Source organism: Indicator indicator, chromosome 36 (genome assembly GCF_027791375.1).
Source record: "Indicator indicator isolate 239-I01 chromosome 36, UM_Iind_1.1, whole genome shotgun sequence".
NCBI lineage: Eukaryota > Metazoa > Chordata > Aves > Piciformes > Indicatoridae > Indicator > Indicator indicator.
In genome coordinates, this window is record NC_072045.1 from 4,144,547 (window position 1) to 4,164,673 (window position 20,127).

General features: G+C 56.2%; 3 protein-coding genes across 3 annotated transcripts; 1 reads left to right on the forward strand and 2 right to left on the reverse strand.

Moving 5' to 3' along the window:
• Nucleotides 1–1,232: 1,232 nt before the first annotated feature.
• On the forward strand, nucleotides 1,233–7,139 carry TNFAIP8L1 (TNF alpha induced protein 8 like 1). The gene is given in 4 exon segments (XM_054396084.1): nucleotides 1,233–1,260; nucleotides 1,343–1,414; nucleotides 1,417–1,486; nucleotides 6,545–7,139. Coding segments are annotated over 4 exon segments (765 nt in total).
• A 4,349-nt stretch (nucleotides 7,140–11,488) lies between these two features.
• MYDGF (myeloid derived growth factor) lies at nucleotides 11,489–16,207 on the reverse strand. The gene is made up of 6 exons (XM_054396180.1): nucleotides 16,052–16,207; nucleotides 14,651–14,701; nucleotides 13,791–13,852; nucleotides 13,377–13,458; nucleotides 12,694–12,766; nucleotides 11,489–11,610 (listed from the first exon to the last, which is right to left on the reverse strand). The coding sequence occupies exons 1-6, from the start codon at nucleotides 16,205–16,207 to the stop codon at nucleotides 11,531–11,533; spliced, it is 504 nt and encodes a 167-aa protein (XP_054252155.1). The 3' UTR covers nucleotides 11,489–11,530.
• A 1,200-nt stretch (nucleotides 16,208–17,407) lies between these two features.
• On the reverse strand, nucleotides 17,408–20,127 carry LOC128978315 (procathepsin L-like). The gene is made up of 7 exons (XM_054396181.1): nucleotides 20,011–20,127; nucleotides 19,770–19,892; nucleotides 19,202–19,351; nucleotides 18,744–18,968; nucleotides 18,001–18,169; nucleotides 17,711–17,825; nucleotides 17,408–17,507 (listed from the first exon to the last, which is right to left on the reverse strand). Exons 1-7 carry the CDS (start codon nucleotides 20,125–20,127, stop codon nucleotides 17,408–17,410), a joined length of 999 nt encoding a protein of 332 aa, XP_054252156.1.

Sequence of the window (20,127 nt, forward strand, 5' to 3'; positions counted from 1 at the left end):
AGTCCCTCCCAGGCGAAGCTCCTTCGGGTCCACCTCAGGGAGGGATTTAGGTCACCCCAAAGTCCAGCACCGGATCCCAATTGTCCCATGGAGCATTTTTTTTTTTTTTTCTTTTTCTTGCCTTCCCGGAGCAGCTTTGTCCTTGCTCGATCCCAGGGCAGGAAACATGTGATGTACCAAGGTCCCCACCGCAGGACGGACGGACAGACAGACGGAGGGTGGCTTGGCCTCTGTTTCCTTCCCCCCCGGGTCTGTTTTCCACTTCCCCATGAGTCTCCTGAGCCTTCATCTGCTCCGAGCAAAGGAGAAAGGAAGTTGCTGCTAGGGAGAGCAGCTTGATGGCAGCTTGGGAGAGAAAAGGAGGAAATGGAAGGCGAGACAGATGCTCCAAAATAACACCCCCCCTTCCTCCTCCTCCTCCTCTCTGCAAAATAAACCCCCTTCCTCTTTCTTCTCCTCCTCCTTCCTCCTCCTCTTTCTCCTCTTCCTCCTTCTTCTCCTCTCTGTAAAAGAATTCCTGCCCTTCATCCTCCTCCTCTGCACAAAATAAGCCCCTTCCTCCTTCTCTTCCTCCTCCTCTCCATATAATACCCTCACTTCCTCCACCTCCTATCCATAAAATAACCTCCCCTTCCTCCTCCTCCTCCTCCTCTCCATAAGATAAGCCTCCTTCCTCCTCTTCATTCTCTTCCTCCTCTCCAGGCTCTAGCTGCCTCCCCCCCTGACACACAATAATCCCAGAGGGGGGGATTCCAGATCAGCTCCCCCATCCCAAATCAGGGATTACACAGGGATTATCACACACACCCCCCACCCTACCCCACACTAAACCACCCACAGCTGGCACCTCACCATGTGCCAGGATCCCATTCCCACGCTGTGCTGGCAAACAGGGAAACGCCAGTGGGATTTACCACCCACACTCTGGGGTTGGCACGTCCGGAGCCCCCTTGCACAGACATGTTGGAGTTAATGGAGAAACCAAAAAGCTTCTGCTCCTTCCCACAGGAGTGTTTGCAGCCCCAAGCAGGCACCTACGAGAAGGAGGTGATGGGATAGGGAATATCCCATCCTGGTAGCAAAGATGGTAGGAACCTATGAGAAAGAGATGGTGGGATAGGGAATATCCCATCCTGGTGGCAGTAATGGTGGGGACATGGCCAAGCACTGCTGGCATGAGCACCAGGGAGCAAGTGGAGCAAGATACAACCTTGCGGTGCCCAGCTGAGGCGATGCCAGCGGCATCCCTGCTCCAGGCTGGTTGGTGATTCCCTGGAGCCATGGTGGCCACGGAGGGTTGTTTTTTGTTGTTTTGGGGTTTTCTTTGGCTGCTCTTGCCAAGACCTGAGTTTTACCACGGGTGAGATGTTTACTCAGTGGCTTCCTCCCTGGCCTCACCCCGCTTGGCACACACGCGCCGGACTCGGTGGCTTTCGGTACTGTTTGCACCCATGGCAACGTGCAAGGCGATTGCAGAAAGCGGCGGGTGACTGCCTTCCTCTTCTTCCTCCTCCTCCTCCTCTGTCACCCCCCAGTGCTGGTAAAATGGGGTCTGGAAGTTGGAGGGGTCACGGGTGGTGGGGCATGTGTTTGGTGAGCGTGGTTGGGCTCTCCGGTTACATCCCCGCGCTGTGCCGGCGCTGCCAGACGAAAAGGTTTAATTAATTAATAGGGGTTGGGGCTGGTGAAAAGTGATGCTTGGGGGAGGAGGAGAGGAGTAGTGGGATCCATCTACCCACACCCCCTCCTTGGGCCTCTGGCCAAGGATTTTGGGGGTGCTGGCATGCAGAGCAAGGTCTTTTCCAGAGCGGTGGGAGGAAAACAGTGTACAGGATGGAAGGAAAATGAGGGAGATCTCCACCATTAAATGTTTAGCTTGGCTGGGGAGATGATGCTTCTGTGTGGGAGGAAGCTTGTAGCAAGACAAGTTAATATGACCCTGGTGAGGAGGAGGAAGAGGAGGAGGAGGGGGAGGAAGAGGAGGTGGAGGGGCCTCTGCTTTCAGCTGGAGCTTTGTGGAGTTTTTCCCTTTGTGCTGCATGCTTGCTCCGTGCAAGCTCTGCCCCATCAATTATTTAAGTGCTTCTTCGTTCCTGCATGAAATATTCAGCCCTCTGCCAGGGGAGCTGGGGGGCTCTTTGGGGACACGAGCACCTGGAGCTGCTGGTGGGTACCTGGTGATGGGGGCAGTCAGGGGAGAGGGGGCTTTGGGGATGGTAGAAATAGCCGTGGGACAGCGTCAGTGCTGCATTTGACCCCTCTGCCATAAACGAGCTTCTGTGGTGCTCAGGTGGTGGCTCTGCCATGGCATGTGCCAGTGCCACCAGCCCCAGGTGCTGGCAGGGTGACAACAGGGTCTTGTGTGCCCCTTGCTGAAGGCAGGAGCTTTAATTGATGCTTTTTAATGAGAGGGTTTGGACTGTGATCTTGTTTGTGCTCAGCCGTGGTGTGGAAGACGTTTTGGGGGGTTCCCTGTGGGATGGGGGCTGAGGTTTCATGGTGTCCTGTTGGCTGGGATGCTTGTGGGTATCCCAGTGCTGGTAGGTGCCCAACCATGGTGTGGAAGATGTTTTGTGGGTGGTCTCCGTGGGATGGGGGCTTGAGGTTGCACAGTGGGGTGCTGGACGGGATGCTCAGGGGTGCCCTGCTGCTGGTACGCGTCTGTCCCCCACGGCAGGGCCTTCAGCTCCCTCAGGACATCCACATGTCCCAACCTTCAGCCAAGCCCTCATGCCAACGCTCAGGGCTACAAAACCACCCTGAAACCTACAAAACAGGTAGAAGACCCCCCCACCCCCACCGCCCCCCCCCCTCCCCCCCCCCGAAAAAAACAAAACCCAAAAAAAACAAGGGGGCTGTGACTGTCCCCAAAGTCATCGTTGGGACCACAACCCCTCCGCGCTCTTCCGGAGCAGGGAGGGACTGGGGGAAGGCAACGCCCAGCTGCTGGTTTTCGGTTTGAAGAAGCTGCATTTTGAGGGCGTTTTTATTAAAAAAAAGAAGAAGCGAAGAAGGGAGGAGGGGGGGGGGGGGTAGTGGGAAGGAAAAGAAAAAAAAAAGACAAAACCCAAGGTTTGAGCAGGTCTGGAAACTTCAGCGACAGGAAGGAAATGGGGTGGTTTATTTCGGTCTCGAGTTCGCTGGTCGGGGCAAGGCTTCCCTCTTCTGCGCAGCGCTTAGCAGCCCCTCCGTGAACAATGGGGTCGTGGGGGCCCTTCCCGGCAGGAAAAGGGCTGAAAGCTCCCGGTTGGTGCTGAGTCAGCAGGTTGCAGGCGGGACAGAGCCTGGTGGTGAGGAGGAGCGTGCTGGGTTCGGCAGCCCGGTGCTGGGTTCGGCAGCCCGGTGCTGGGTTCGGCAACCCGGTGCTGGGGTCAGCAGCCCGGTGCTGAGCAGGAGGTGAGCTTTGGTTTTCCTTGGGGTTTGCACTGAGTGACCTACAAAAGAGCAGGAGAAGGAGCAGGTTGTGTTTTGAAGGGGGGTCCAGGAAAGACCCCTTCCTTTTCCTGCTTTGTGGAATAGAATGGTTTGGGTTGGATGGGACCTTGAAAGATCATCTAGTTCCAAACCCCCTCCCATGGGCAGGGACACCTTCCACTAGAACCAGGTTGCTCAAGCTCCTCTCCACCCTGGCCTTAAACACCTCCAGGGAGGGGGCATGCCTCAGTTTCCCTCCACGAGTGATGCTCATCTCTCTGGCCTTGCCAGGGAGATGCCAGGCATTATCCAGTGCCAGAGGTGTTACTGCAGGTGGTAACTGGGAGCTGTGGGTGTGTGTGGCAGCTCCCAAGAACCCACTCTTCCCATTTTTTCTGGGCTCTGTAGGTGGAGTTTGTACTTGCTTTGTGCCTGCGGTTGTCCATCCGAGAGCTCAGGTGTGGGAATTCCCATTTATCCCAGCACCACACATCCTGCCCATCCCTCCAGGCTCAGCTTTCCCTCTGCACATCTTACCTATCCCTCTGCCTATCCTGCCCATCTCTCCAGGCTCAGTGCTTCCTCTGCCCATCCTGTCTGTCCCTCTGGGCTCAATTTTCTCTCTGCCTATCCTGCCTGTCCCTCCAGGCTCAGTACTCCCTCTGCCCATCCTGTCCATCTCTCCAGGCTCAGCTCTCCCTATGCCCATCCTGTCCATCTCTCCAGGCTCAGTGGTCCCTCTGCCCATCCTTCCCATCTCTCCCTCTGCCCATCTCTCCCATCCCTCTGGCCTCTGTTCTGGCAGCTTCTCAGGCACGGGGCCGCCGACGTTCAATGAGCCTGACCCACCTGGGATCTGCCAACGGCTCTGCAAGAGGCAGCCTCTGCTTTGGCATTTCTGTTTTATTAAGCCTCAGCTTGAGGCTCATGCTGGCAAAAATCAATGTTTTCACATCCAAGGGAACACTCACAGACCTCCCTGTTTTTCCCCAGGGCTGTAAATAACGCTGCATGCAGCAGTGCACAGAGACGGCAGCTCCACTACCACCTCGCCTAATTCATGCCCTGGCAGAGCCTTGGCTCAGGCTCAGGGAGCTGGTGGCTGGATGATGCTGGGGCTCAGCTAGCACCATCACCTCTGCACCCTTGCCCTTCCACCATTGCTCTTGCAACATCATCCATGCACTGTTGGCTTTCAACCATCAGCGTGCACCTGTGTGCCATCGCTCTTGCACCATCATCCTTGCACCATCAGCTGTGCACCATCTCCCTTGCACTATTGCTCTTGTGCCATCATCCTGGCAGTGACACCCTTGCACCATGACCTGTGCAACATTGCTCTTGTACCATCACTCTTGCACCATCACCCTCGCACCCACAATCCTTGCACCTTCTCTCTTGCACCACTGCCCCTGCACTATCATCTGTGCACCATCACCCATGCAGTGGTCAGAGCCTCGGTGGCAATGGGGCACCCGAGACCCATGGGTGCCAGGCTTTGCTCCCATGAGCCTGGTGTGTGCTCCAAGCTGGGGGGAGTGGGCTGAAGGATCCCCTGAGGGGGTCTGTGACTGGCTGGAGGCTTAGCTAAGAGTACCCCTGGGTCTGCCCAGACTTGGTTCTGCAATGGAATAACCCTAACTTCCCTCTCCATATCCAGGGATCCAATTTATCCTTTGCATTCTCACACCAGCAGCATCCTTGGAGCTGAAATAGCTCCTCACCCTCCTGGTGATGTATTTATAGCATGATCCCAGCCCTTCCCTGCTCTGCTTTGCCGTGCTGACCGTGCCACGTGCTGGCTTCTTGCATAAGCAACCCCCAGCTCTGCCCATCCAATCCATCCTGGCGCAGGAGCTGGCTGGGATCCCTCTGTTCTTGCCTCCCTGTGATTTGTAGCTCTGTGATTATCCAGGCCAAGCTGCATCTCCAGGGTCGAGGCTGTTTTAGTCACTCATGGTGGTTTTTTAATGCTGTCACCTGCTGCAGATCATAGAACTGTTTGGGTTGGAAAAGCTCTCAAAGATCGAGTCCAACCATCAACCCAACACCACCATGGCCATCAAACCATGGCCCCAAGTGGTTTCATAGATTCACAGAATGGTTGGAAGAGACCTCTGGAGACCACCCAGTCCAACCCTCTGCTAAAGCAGGGCACACACAGCAGCTTGCTCAGGAGCACAACAGCCAGAGAAGGAGACTCCACAACCTCTCTGGGCAGCCTGCTGCAGGCCTCCAGCAGCCTCACACCAAAGAAGTTTCTCCTCCTGTTCAGATGGAACCTCCTGGGTTCCACTTTGTGCCCCTTGCCTCTTGTCCTGTCCCTGGGCACCACTGACAAGAGCCTGGCCCCAGCCTCTTTGCCCCCCACAGCCCCTCTAGCTCTTGCTGAGCATTGGTCAGATGCCCTCTCATGCCCCATCCTCCTGACCTCCACCCTTTACCTTCTCTCTGAACTGAGTCACCTCCATGTGACACTCATGCTGGCTCCAGAGGAATCCATGCGGCTGGCAGAACGAGTCTGGGCCCTGGGGTGGGTGTAACAGGGTGGGAAACAGCAGAGAGAAGGCCTTGAGCACACCTCATGGGTGCTGCCATGCACCACGGCCTCGGGGAGCTGCACGCCAGCACGTGGCTGTGCTGCTTGCTGTGGGTGACTCAGCTGTCACCTGGCTTGTCCCCAGCTCACCCTGCAGGAAATGAGTCAGGTTTGAAGGAAGGGGGAAAAAAAACAATCTGTTGAAATGATGGGGCAAGAGTTCTTCTGCCCTGGGAGGAGGGTGGCAGCAGGCGCAGGAGGGAGTCGGGGATGGAGGGTCAGGGCCGGTGCTCAGGTAGGGAGACCTCACTCCCCTTCAAGGCTGCACATTGCCTTCTAGCTTCAACCCACAGCTTGGGGGAAGGAAGGTGGGAACACCCTGAAACCCCTCCCACAGTAAAACCTGGGTCAGGAGCTCAGCTCTCACCTCTCCTGGCACCCAGGAGCTCCTCTCGGTCTTGATGTTGGCTGGAGCTGCTCCTCTTGCCCTGGGCTGGAGCTCCTCCTCTTGCTGTCACCTGGAGATGCTCCTTCCCCTCCCAAAAGGCTGCTTGGGGAGGAGGAGGGGTGGGGATCAGCCCATGCCATGAGCTGAGCTCTGTGTGTGCCTCTTCCTTCTGCAGACATGGACACCTTCAGCACCAAGAACCTGGCCTTGCAGGCCCAGAAGAAGCTCTTGAGCAAGATGGCCACCAAGACCATAGCCAACGTCTTCATCGACGACACCAGCAGCGAGATCCTGGACGAGCTCTACAGGGCCACCAAGGAGTACACCCACAACCGCAAGGAGGCCCAGAAGATCATCAAGAACCTGATCAAGATCGTCATGAAGCTGGGCGTGCTCTACCGCAACGGCCAGTTCAGCCCCGAGGAGCTGCTGGTGCTGGAGCGCTTCCGCAAGAAGGTGCACACCTTGGCCATGATGGCCGTCAGCTTCCACCAGATAGACTTCACCTTCGACCGCAGGGTCCTGGCGGGGGTGCTGACGGAGTGCAGGGACCTCCTGCACCAGGCTGTCAACGGCCACCTGACGGCCAAGTCCCACTCCCGCATCAACCACGTCTTCAACCACTTCGCCGACTACGAGTTCCTCTCGGCTCTCTACGGCCCGGCCGAGCCCTACCGCAGCCACCTGAAGAGGATCTGCGAAGGGGTGAACAAGATGCTGGAGGAGGACACCATATGAAGCTGGGTGGCTGCTGGACTCTGCCTCCCGGTGAGGCCGAAGGCAGGACGTGTGCCTGCCCTGCCTGGCGCCAGCCTTCAGGACCTCGTCTCCTCTGTCGTGCTGACTCCTTCCCTCCTCGTGTCTACAAAAGACTGAACTTCTTTTTGGTGATCTCTGGGCTTGATGAGCTCAGAGGTCCTTTCCAGCCTGGATCAGAGGTCTTGATGGTTGGACTCGGACTCAATGGTGATGGTTGGACTCGATGCTGGTTGGACTCAGTGATGCTGGTTGGACTCAATGATGCTGGTTGGACTTGATGCTGGTTGGACTTGATGCTGGTTGGACTCAATGATGCTGGTTGGACTTGATGCTGGTTGGACTCAATGATCTCAGAGGTCTTTCCCAACCCAAACAATTCTATGATCCTCTGATTCTTTGACTTTGTCTAACCCTTGCCCAGGGTCTGCAAACCCCTCCCTGCACTGGGCTGAGTCCTAGTCCAGGTGATCCTGGGCTTCTGGGCTCCTGCTGTACAGTTGGATTTCCTTTGCTCACCAAGTGCTCTTAACTCAGAGTCCAAGGAACTGGACTCTTCACCTTGAACTTCATCATAACCCTCCTGGGGGAAAAACCAAACCAAAGACTCATGGTGTGGACACCTCTGAGGTGTCTCTGAGTGGGTGGGCAGCTACTTGGATGAATGGTTGTGGGAAGCTGTTACTGGAGGGTTGTGGAGCTCTGTGGTTGCCTTTCAGCAGCTCCATGATGAGGTGAGAGCAAATCGTGCTCCAGGCTTGTGTTGCCCAGGGTAGGAACCTCACTGGCTAGAGTGAGCTTTGGTCTCCTGAAAGACTGATCCTTGAAACCAGGAGGATCTCACCTCACCTGGGCAAGCAGCTGACCCCCAGGGCAGGGAGGGAGCTGGAAGGACCTGCTCCATCCCTGCATCCCAGGTGCATCCCTTCATCCAAGACCCCCCTCCCACCATCCACCCGTGATGGTACCACTGTGATGGCTCCAACGCCTTCCCAGGTGGTTTTCCAAAGCTCTCCCTAGGACTTTGTACCTTTTATATGTCCTCCACTGAGTTCTGGTTGTCATTTTTTTAGCAAACTCTGTAGCCCTGATGAGTTATTTAAATAAAACTCACCTCTTTGGCTTGGGTGCTCCCTGTGGTTGGTACAAAGGATGTTGACAGTGACAAAAATGAGTGCTGGAGACACTTGGCTTTGTCTTTTAAACTGTGGTTGCTCTCACTATGACCTGAGCTTTTCACTCTCCATCCCATGGCATCGCTCCTGGCCAGGCTGCTCTCACTCCTGGGCACCCAGTGGGAGGCTACCAAGCCCAGCACGACCCAACAGCAAAGGGCTGGGATTCCCAGAGGAGCAAATCCCACACGTGCTCCTCAACCTGCACCTCCTCCCTGCATCCCAGGAGCTCAAAGAGCCCAGAGAGCTTTGGGTACCTCTGCCAACTTCAACAGAGGAGCCTTGGAAAGTGTTTGAGCTCCCAGAGCGTGGCTGCACCAGCTGTGGCCTGCTTCCAGCAGGCAGCTCTGGGCTTTGAACACCAAAAATTGCCCTTTTAGCATACAAGAGATGCTGCACAATCTCAGCTGCCCTTATCTCAGTGACCTTCTTGTGCCTCCTGTTCCATGAGATTGTCTCCAGGCGCAGGAGGCTGCCAACGCTTGTGGGCAAAAAGCAGCTCCACGGCTCCCGTTCGCTGCTCCCTTTCCACCGCTGGCTCAAGGCACTGATAAGTCTCAGCTTTAAAAGATTAAAGAAAAGAAACTAAGTCCCCATCTCTTGTCACTTCACAGGCCTGGCACCAGCTCCTTTAGCTGTGCAAGGCAGCTCAGGGTTGGGGGTGGGGGGTGAAGCCCATTCACAGGTGTGCACAGAGGAGAAGAGGGAAGTGGTGGAGTCATCATCCCTGGGGGTGCTCAATAAATGTGCAGATATGGAGCTTGGGGACGTGGGGGAGTGGGCATGGGGGTGCTGGGTGGATGGTTGGGCTCAATGAGCTCGGAGAATGGTTTGGAAGGGACCTTTAAAGGTGCAGTCAGCAGGGACATCTGCAGCTAGAGCGGGTTGGGAAATGGAGCAGCTCTGTGAGGAGCAAAGGCTGAGAGTCCTGGGGCTGTCTGACCTGGAGAGGGCAGCCCCAGAGGGGATCTGAGCAATGCTCAGCTAAGAGCTGAAGAGTGGAGGTCATGAGGATGGGGCTGGGGTCTCTTCAGTGGTGGGTTCCATCTGAACAGGAGGAGAAACTTCTTTGGTGTGAGAGTGCTGGAGGCCTGGAGCAGGCTGCCCATAGAGGTTGTGGAGTCTCCTTCTCTGGGGAGATTCCAACCCCCACCCTGGCCATTGTGCTCCTGGGCAAGCTGCTGTGGAGTGGATGATCTCCAGATCTACCAACCCCCCCATGCTGGGATTCTATGCTCAGAGCCCCAACCAACCTGACCTTAAAGGTCTTTATGAATCTTAATGGCTCTGTGATTCCAAGCTCCACCATCAATCCCTCAGGGAGGGCAGGGTGGAGGTGGCTTCTGGCCCATGGTGTTTGAGAAGAGACCTTCCTGTCCCACCCATGGCTGGCAGCTGGAATGGTCTCAGTGGAGCTACCAGCAGATGCTGTGAGCATGCAGAGCTGAAGGGCTGCAGTGGTGGCTGTGCTGAGGTGACAGCAATGCTTGGCTGTTCTCTTCTCAAGGTGCATGGTGGTGACAGCTCCAAGGTGCTCCTTAATTGCATGGAATCTCTCTGCTCAGATGAGCCCTGACTCATGCCTGTTCCCTTCATCCCCCAGGGCTTTTTGTACACCCCAGGACCACATTTAACTCACCATATGCCTGCCACCAGCTTTCCTCCATGCACAAAGGTTGAATCTGAGACTTCTCCCCCATACCCCACAGCAAACACCCACCCTGTCACCTTTTTGTCCCAGGGAAGCCCTGGAGAGCACAGCCCCTGCTAGAAGAGCCAATTTATGGCCTGGGTTTCCCATCTCAATCCTGGCTGTACATCTGGGGAACCAGTCCCTTCAACAACCTTTGATCTGGTTTTCTCCCTGTAACTGGTTAAAGAGAAAGTCAAAGCCCTGCAACGTCAGCACCCTGAACGAAGCTTGAAGCTCAGGCAGGAGCATGCTGAGGCCACTCCTGGCCCCTGCAGATGATCTGCAGATCCTGGAGGAGCTGCACAGCAGAGAAAGAAGCATTTAGGAGCTGCCTGAAAAGCTGAGCTTGTTAAATTCCCAGTGCAAAGTGCTGCCAAAACACAGAGAACCCTCCCCAAAGCTGGCAAAAGCAGCTCCCAATGACCACAACCATCACCAGGCAGCAAAAGTGCTCACAACAGTGCTGGGTTACAGGGAAGTACAGCTGCAGCCTTCTGAGACTCCTCTCAGGTGGGCAGCACCCCCCTAAACCCTCCAAATTCCCCTGTGCCATCTCAGCTCCCCATGGCCAAATGCCAAAGGTGGTGGCACTTGCTGGGCATCCAGCCAGAGAGGCAGAGAGCAGAGCAAACTTAGGCCAGAGCATGATGCTTTATTTCTTTATTTGTGTGGTATTTACAGAGGGAAAGAATTCCACATTCCCTCACTGTTATTATTCTAGATAAGGGAAACAAAAAAAAAAAGTCACTTCCGTAGGTAAAAAAAGAGTCCTGCAGGTGTACTGAGACACAGAAGTGTTGCTTGGATTGATTCCTGGGTTTGTGTCAGAACAAGCAGCTCTGCTCTCCCCCACACCAAGTTCTCCCAGCTCTGCACCAAGGCAGCCCCAGCACATCCCCTCCCCCAGGAGCTGCCACACTCCAGAAGGAGATTTGGCCAACTCTCTCCCTTCCTTCCTCCTCTCACCCAATTTAATTATTTCTTCCTGTCATGCTTGCAGAGGGAAGAATCCTGCAGATTTCCCCTCCAGTGACTAAAGAGTTAACTTCCCCTTTTTTTTTTTTTGCCAGCCATGGTTAAATCCAGCCACTTATCTTTCTGCATTGCTCTTTCCCAGCAAGGGAGATAAGGAGCCCCTGTTGGAGGGGAGCTTTACCATATTCAGCAGATCAACCAAGCAGCAAGAGGGTGACAGAATGGCTGCTTTGCAGATCAGGAGCCTCAGAGGAGGGTTCCAGCTACAAAGCACCTTGTTACTCTGACACCAGACAGAATGCAGCTGCCTTTAACACCTCCAAAGCTCACTTTGTGTTGGACCCCAGCACCGCTTCAATATGGAAAACATAAAAGGTTTGACCAACTGAAAACAAAACAAAAACCCCAAACCCAACAAAAAAAAAGAAAAAAAAAAGAAAAAAAAAAGAAAAAAGAAAAAGCCCTCAGTTAACAAAGAAATCCTCTTGATCTGCCATGGTCTTCTGGCCCAAGCCCCCCTGGCCATGGGCTCACAGCTCGTCACGGGGTGTTCTTGCTACAATCATGAGTTTGGAGAGTTCAAAACGGAACTTCCCTTCCCTGTGAGAGACTGGAAAAGGGAGAAAACAAGCACAGGGTAAACAGATGGGAAAGCAGGAACAAAACAGCCCTGCTGGTTCCCTTCCAGGAGGATAAAGGCAGCACAAGTCGGGCACTGCACTTCCTCCCCGGGCGGGTGAGGAGAGCGTCGTGATAAAGCTCTTCCCCCTCCTGCTAAATCAACATGGACACTGCAATGGGAGCTGTAAAATCCAGCTGCCAGCTATGGATCCAGAGCAGCCCAGCTCCAGGAGGTGCCCTCACCTCCTGCACGTTATCACTGGCTGCATGAAGCTTAAATCACAGCATTATGGAATGGGAGGGGTTGGAAGGGACTTCCAGAGATCATCAGGTCCAAATCCCCCTGCCAAAGCAGGGTCAGACAGAGCACAGGATGGCATCCAGGGGGGTTTGGAATCACTCCCAAAGATGGGAGACTCCAGAACCTCTGGGCAGCCTGCTCCAGTGCTCCACCACCCTCAAAGCAAAGAAGTTTCTCCTCATGTTTAGATGGAACTTCTTAAGTTCCAGTTTGTGCCCATTGCCCCTTGTCCTATCACTGGGCACCACTGAACAAAGCCTGGTCCCATCCTCCTGACACCCACCCTTGAAGTACTGATCAGCACTGATGAGATCCTCCCTCAGGCTGCTCTTTTCCAGACTAAAAAGCCTCAAGTCCCTCAGCCTAGAAGAGAGAAATTCTGGTCCCCTAATTACATAATCACAGAAGACATTGGGCTAGAAGTGACCCTCAAAGGTCACCTTGTCCAACACCCCTGCAGCAAGCAGGAACATCTCCAACTAGATCAGGTTGCTCAGGGCCCCATCAAGTTTGACCTTGAATGTCTCCAAGGACAAGGCCTCAACCACCTCCTTGGGCAACCTGTCCCAGTGTCTCCCCACCCTCATTGTGCAGAACTTCCTCCTGATGTCCAACCTAAACCCCCCCTGCTGTTCAGCAACCATTCATCTTTGCAGCCCTTTACTGTACCCTCTCAAGCACTTCCCTGTCCTCTTGAATGGTCTCCTGGAGGACAGCCAGGCTCACCTCCCACCCCAGCCCCTTTCTGACCCCCTTCTCTTGGGCACAGACCTGTTGTTTCAGTGACTTCAAACTCTTCCTGTTTTAGGGGGATATCACTTTGGGCACCCACTGCAGCTTGAGACTGAAATGGGAAGGAAGAAACAGTTTAAGCAGTTGAGGCAATGAGGCAATCCAAGAAGCTGCTGCCTCTAAAGCAAACAAGCACATATTGAAAAAAAGAATGAATCCATGTTTTAGAACCATGTGGAGTGAAAGAATTCAGCCCACAAAAAGAAACCTAAAAGCAGATCTCTGGCTGTTTTCCTTTTCCCTCCTGAACCATGGATGTGTGTCCTTCAGGTGGCTGAAAACCCCACCACTGAAAACTGGGATGTGGAAGAACAAACCAGACAAAAAGCACCAGCAGAGGTTTTTACTTCACCCCTGCCTCACATTCAAATCTCCTGGGGCAAACCAAGGTTCCTCTCACGCAGTGCACCCTGGGCAGGGCAGAATCTTTTGGGCTCGCTGACGCCAGGGCAAAGGCAGCAGCGAAGGGTGGAGAGAGCAGGAATGAAGTGGTGCAGCAGAGCCTACCTGCAGCCACTCTCCTGCCTGCCACCAGTCTCTAATTAGGGAGGTGATGGAGCACATTTGATTGCACAGATGTCTAATCAATGTTTTCCATGTCTAATTCATGTTTTATAGCAGCCTCCCACACGCCTGCTTGCGAGCGATCAGCTGGGACTTACATAAGCCATGGCATGCTCGATCTTGGCTCCCTTCACTTCAGCTTTAAACTGGGTAAAGAAGAGATAAGACTTCCCTTGGGGCCTGCAAGAAGAAAGCAGAGTCTTTGACATCAGAAGAGAGGGTGGAGGTGCAGATGAGCTCAGGATTCACAGCTCCCTCCCTCCACAACCACCTCTGGCTCTTGTGTAGCTCTGTCTAGTGAGGAGGAGGTGGTGAGGGGGAGGCACAGCATTTAGAATTCCCTCTACCTGGCTGAAGAGCCCACCCAGAGGCAAAAACCTCAGGAGCTGCCCTGCAGAGAGGCAAAGCCAGGCAGGAGGCAAGGTCCACAGCCTCTGGCAGGGTTCCTGACCCAGATCCCACCTGCCTGATTGCTGCTTTTGCCTCAGGGAGTTTGGGGTTAATGGACACACCTCCAGAGGGAGCAGGAGAAGAGCAGGTTGTCCTCACTGACTCCGACGGTCATCTGCCACTGCTGCACAGGGGAAAGGTCCAAACAGTTACTGTGGGCAAGAGCCTCATGCTTCCTGCTCACCCCTGAGGTCAGTCACCTCCCCTCCCACCAGCTGCAGCAGGACAAGTTTCAACCATGCTACACCAACACAACTCTTCCTTTGTGTCACACAAAAGTCAAGGCCTGGTTGTCCTCTCCTCACCTTAACTTCGTTAGCACAGTTAAAAAGTGAAAGCCTCATTTCCCTCTGCACTCAAAGAGAAGGATTCATAGAATGGTTTGGGTTGGAAGGGACCTTCAAGATCATCTAGTTCCAACCCCCCTGCCCTGGGCAGGGACACTTTCCACTAGCCCAGGTTGCTCAAGGCTTCATCCATCCTGGCCTTGATTCTGACAGGATTTGCAGATAAGAAAGTACAAACTGTTTGTCTGCACAGCAGCAAGAAAAAAAACCCTTCAAGGCTTCTCAAGAACACAGGAGTTACTCCTAGGAGGTCCTTCCTACCAAGTGGGGTAGGAAAACATCTCTCCTTGCTCTCCAGAGGCACCCAGCCCAGGGATTTGTTAAGCCTTACAAAAGTCATGGCCTCTGGAACCGTAGCATCGCTGCAGCACATGAAGGACACTCTGTGCAGGGAGCAAATCCAACAGAGCTACTTTTGCAAACAGACAGCATTGGAAATGGTGCAGCCCCTCTTCCTCACAGCTCCTGGCCCCTGGAATCAGCTCATGACAAAGGAAATTGTTCTCTACAGCTTCTCTCTCTCCAGCTCTAGAGACCAAGCACAAGGGAAAAGCTCCAAGGTTTCTCTGACTCACCTCATTCGTTCCTCCCTGAGCTGAGTAGGTGAAGGTGCAGCTGTAATCCCCCTAAAGAAAAGATGACAATGAGCAGCCTCACTCGAGCAGGACCTTCTCCTTGGTCCCCAACAGCCACTTCTGCGTGATGACATGAGGTCTGGGGACACCTGAGAGAGTCCCTGTGGCACGGTGCAGCCCCTCACGGTCTCACTGCAGGGGTGAGGGAGGAGGAGCACACACCATGTCCACATCCAGACCTCGGTGGAGCACAGACAGAGCCAGGGACCATGCAGTCCTCATCCCCTGGGGAATGGCCCATGGTGCTGGGGTGAGGACTTGTGTTCTGGGGTTGCCAGGCACCCCCTTCTCCATTGGGCCTCTTTCCCATGGTGAGCCTCCTTCCCATGGGCACCCTCTTTCTTAGAGACCCTGTTCCCACTGGTGACCCTCCCTCCCCTCGGGGTACCTCCTCCCTTTAGACACCCCCCTTGGAGATCCTATTCTCCTTTGGGGCCATTCTCCACAGTCCTGCCTGGGGACATCCTCACCACAGGACTGTGCCACCTTGGGGGACCAATTTTCCTTGGGGATCTCCTGCAGAAGACTTCATCCTGGAGACCCCCTTCTTTGTGGAAGTCCCTCTCTCCTTAGGGACCTCCCTTATCCCTGGGAGCTTCCTGTCTTTGGACACTTCTCTTAGGAACTTTCTTCTTTCTGGGGACTCCCTTCTTCATGGGGGCTCCCTCCCTCTACAGGGGATTCCTCTTCTCCCTGGGAGCCTCCTGATTTGAAGACTCCCCTTGGGGATCAGCTTCTTCTTGGGGACTCCCTTCTTCATGGGGGAGTTCCCTCCATAGGGGCTCTCTTCCTCTATAGGGAATCCCTCTTCTTCCTAGGAGCCTCCTGCCCTTGAAGAGCACTCCACTTGGGGACCCTTTGCTCCCTGGAGAACCTTTTCTGGATGGGAGTCATAGAATCATAGAATCAACACGGTTGGAAAAGACCTCAGAGATCATCAAGTCCAACCTATCACCCAGCACCTCATGCCTAACTAAACCATGGCTTCAAGCACCACGTCCAATCCTTTTTTGAACATCTCCAGGGACAGTGACTCCACCACCTCCCTGGGCAGCACATTCCTCCATCCCTGGGGACTCCGCTTCTCCCTGGGAGCCTCCTGACTTGGGAGACCTACCTTGGGAATCCCTCTCCCCTGGGTACCCCCTCCCTGACCCTGTCAGAAGCTGGAGCCCCGCACCCCCAGCAATCAGCCAGGACCCCCAGAACTCGCCAGCGGGTAGTCCCGCCTTCCCTCGCTAACAGCCAATCCCCATGTGGGGAGCCGGGAGCGACATGCCCCGCAGCCAATGAAGGGGAGGCGCGTACGCTCTCCTCACCCTCTCCCTCCTCGGCTCTCACCAGGCTCCGAGAAAAGGAGTGAACCTCCCCGCCGGGCCGCACGTCGAATTCAGCCGTGCTCGCTTCCTCCGCGGCCCGGGCCGCCAGGCACAGCAGAGCGGCGGGCACCAGCGCGGCCCACAGCCACCGGCTGCTCCTCCCGCTGGGCGCCGCCATCTTGGAAAGGAAGCGGGGGCTACGGCGGGCGGGAGGGGTCAAGGAGGACTGCGGCCGCCCCGGCGGCCATCTTGGGTTTGGGCAGCGAGCTCGGGCGGCTTAACCCTTGGAGGGCCGCGGTGCGGACAGGGGAGCGTGGGGATAGGGAACCCTGGGACAGGGGATCGTGGGGACAAGGGATCATGGAGACAGGGGATCATCCGGACAACGACCACCGGGACAGGGGGTCATGGGAGCAAAGGCTGTGGCGACGCGGGACCGTGGGCACAGAGGATGATGGGGACAGGGGACCATGGAGACAGGAGATCACTGGGACAAGAGCCGCGGGGACAGGGCAGCCTGGGGCCAAGGGATCATGGAGACACGGGATCATGTGGACAAAGACCGCGGGGACAGGGAGCTGTGTGGCCAGGGGATCGCTGGGACAAAGGCTGTAGGGACATGGGACCGAGGGACATGGGACCGTGGGGCAGGGGACCATGGAGACAAGGGACAGCAGACTGTGGGAACAGGATTCCTGGGACAAAGGCAGTGGGGACAGGGGGACAAGGACCCGCTGGGATCTGGAGCAAGGGGACATGGAGAGCTCACCCGCAAGCCAGCACCCGTGGGGCCATGCTCTACTGTGGGGTTGCTCCCACGGAGGTTAGGGACTGCTGTGGGACACTGTGGGCAGCCCAAGGGGCCACCAGCCAGGCCCTGCATCCCTCCAGCCCTTCTCACCCTGGCACTAAACCCCACAAATTTTTCTGGATAGGGAAAAAATAAAAGGCAGGAGGAGGAGAAGGTTCACTTTGTGCCTCTGCAGGCAGCTTTAATAGGGTAAGGTTCTGTTGCTCGGGGCATGCAGGGGCAGCAATGCTGGCTGGGGACCACAGGGTCAGGCAGAGCTGCAGCCACAGCCAGAAGATCCAGCCCTGGCTGGTGGCATTTGGGATTCATCTGGAAGGAAAAGGACCCACGAAGGGTGTGGGGGGGGGGAGGAGATAGCCAAGGTGGGAGGAAAGTTGCAGAGCATCATCTGGAGGGAGCTTTGCCCCAGCCACCAAGCCCTGCCCCACCACCACCTGCAGGTGCAGAGCAGGCAGCAGTGCCACTTTTAATTGCTTCTCACAGCACACAAACAAAAGCCTCTTGCCAGAAGGAAGCACCCAGGGCAGAGAGGGATGAAGAGAGGGATGAAGGGAGGGATGTCCTGGCTCACAGCATGGGGAAGCTGGCCTGGCTGGCCACCCCACACTGGTTGTCAGCACCTTTGAGCAGGCGGATGTAGCCCTGCTCACCCCAGCGCTCTGACCAGCTGCGGGAAGAGATGGAGCAGGATCACATCCCTGTCCCCACACACCCCCGTCCCCACACCTGGAGAACCAGCCCTGCTTGGGGAGGACCCCACGGGACAGGATGCTCCTGCCCTGCAGCTCCAGCCTGGGCGGGAGAAGAGGAACAGGCTGTGCGTGGGGGGGTGAAGGGCAGCAGGGTGTGGGGGACACCCCCAGCCCCTACCTGTTCTTTAGGATCCAGTAGCTGGTGTTGTGGCCCTGCTCCTGGCTCGTGCCATAGCCCACAACCAGCATCCCGTGGTTCACCCTGTGGCTGCAAAACTTGCTGCTGAAGATGCCTGGGAAGAGCAGAGCTGGGGTGAGCTGGCCCTGGTGGATTCTTCTCCGTGTGAAAGCAGAGCGGTGGATCCCATTCCCCTGAGGCTACCCCAGGGCTTAACAACCAACCCATCCCTGCAGCAAGGCAGCCCTGCCTCAGTTTACCTGTCCATGCCATGAAGAGCAAGACTGTACCTGACTTGTAGAAGTGGAAGTGGAAGCTGCTGGCATCCACTGCCACAGACACAGGGCCCACGGTTGCCACTGCCTGCTCCAGTGCTGCCTCACTGCCCTGAGCCACCAGCCAGGTGGCAGAGCAGTTGGCTGCCCTGTCCTGGGGGTTGTATTGGCAGCTGGAGGTGTCCTGAGGAGGAGGGAGAGAGTGAGGTTGAATATTAGGAACAATTTCTTTGCTCCAAGAGTGGTCAGGGATTGGAACAGGCTGCCCAGGGAGGTGTTGGAGTCCCTGTCCCTAGAGGTGTCCAAGAAAGATGTGGCCATGGCAGCTGGGGAATGGTTTAGTGACCATGGAGGTATTGGGTTGCTGGTTGGACTGGGTGATCTCTGAGGCTTTTTCCAACCCTGATGGAATCATTTATGCCAGGGCTGGGACCTGCCAGCAGTGCTCTGACAGAACAAGGGTCACTGCGTGGAAGCTGAGGTACAGGAAGTTCCATGGAAACATGAGGAAAAGTTTTTTCCCTGTGAGGGTGACAGAGCCCTGGAGCATGCTGCCTGGGGGGGGGGGGGGGGGGGGGGGGGGGAAAGTCTCCATCTCTCGAGATGCCCAAACCTGCCCGGAGGAGTTCCTGTGTGACCTGCTCTGGGTGCTCCTGCTGAGGCAGGGGGTCGGACTGGATGATCTCTGGAGGTCCCTTCCAGCCCCCAGCACTCTGTGACTGTGTGACACATCCCTGGGGCCAGCAGGCAGCCCTCACCGTGGCCGTGTAAGGGTAGAGGTGCTCCGAGTTGAGGCCTCCGTTGTCCCGCACGTACCGGAAGGCGCAGGTCATGTAGCCACCATGGCAGCCGTGGTTGCCCAGCTTCCAGGAGCAGTCGATGAGGTTCTGCTCACTCAGCACCACCAGCTTCCCTGTCTGCTTGAAAACCAGCCCCTCCAAGGCCCCCGTGGCACTGAACGCCCAGCAGGACCCACAGTGTCCCTGGAGGAGATGGGGACAGCAGAGAGGTCACAGCATGGCCCCAAAAACCTGCCAGAGAAGGATGCTCTGACTCCCTCCTGCTGCTGCTGCTCTCCAGCTCCTCAGCTGCAAAACTGCAGCAGCCCAGACTGGGGGAGATGCTTCTCCGGACTGCCCAGAAGTGGTTTGGGTGACTGGGAAGATGCTGCTGCCTGGTTCTGTGCCCAGACACCCAGCACCCAGCCCTTGCCCACCTGGTTCTTTACAGGTGTCACATAGCCTTTTGTCCTCCAGTCCACCTCTGCTGGGGTCTTCAGGGCTGCTGATGCTTTGTAGATGGGTGCTGGCTCATCCCGCCCTGCTGGGCTGAAGCCATTCAAGAGCTGATTGAACTCCTCATCTGTCTGCAGGCCACCAAGGGAAAACTGCTGTGATGCCAGGAGTGAGCTCAGCAGCCATGGGGCTCCTCCCCACTGCTCAGCCCATGGGAAGCAGCCCAGCCCCAGGGGCACTTGCAGCTTCCAGTGGAGCAGTCTGGGGATAACTGGTCCCTGGATGTAGCTCTGGGTGCACCAAGAGGTCCCCAGATCCAGTTCTGAGTGCATCAAGAGACTCCTGGTCCCCAGGTCAAACTCTAGGTGCACCAAGAAGTCCTCAGCCCCCAGATCAAGGCCTGGGTGCATCAAGAGGTCCCCACACCTGAGTCTGGGTGCACCAAGAAGCCTCCGGTCCCCAGCCCAAGGCTTGGGGGCACTGAGGGGTGGGCAGTCCCCAGGAGCAGGGGGGGTGCCCAGGGAAGGTGGTGGGCACGGGGGCAGGTACCAGGTCCCCGTGGTGGTTCATGGCCAGGCGGAAGCTGTGCTGCCCTCTCGCCTCCTCGCGGTTGTGCTGCTGGATGCGCCGCAGGTTCTGCTCCCAGACCGCCCTGCGAGCGGCCTCAGCCTCCTGCCACCGAGCAGAAATGTCCCTCAGGAGCATGGGGACACAGGCTGGGGGTGGGTGCACCTGGCTGAAAGTCCCTCAGAGCCAGCCCTGGCACAGGCCTGAGGGGAGCAGGACCTACCGCTGGGTACTCCTTGGCGTGGAGGCTCTTCCACCCTTCCCACATCTCCTCCAGGGCAGGATCTGGTGCTGTGGTACAGCCCAGCAGGGCCAGCAGCAGCCACAGTGGCATGGCCAT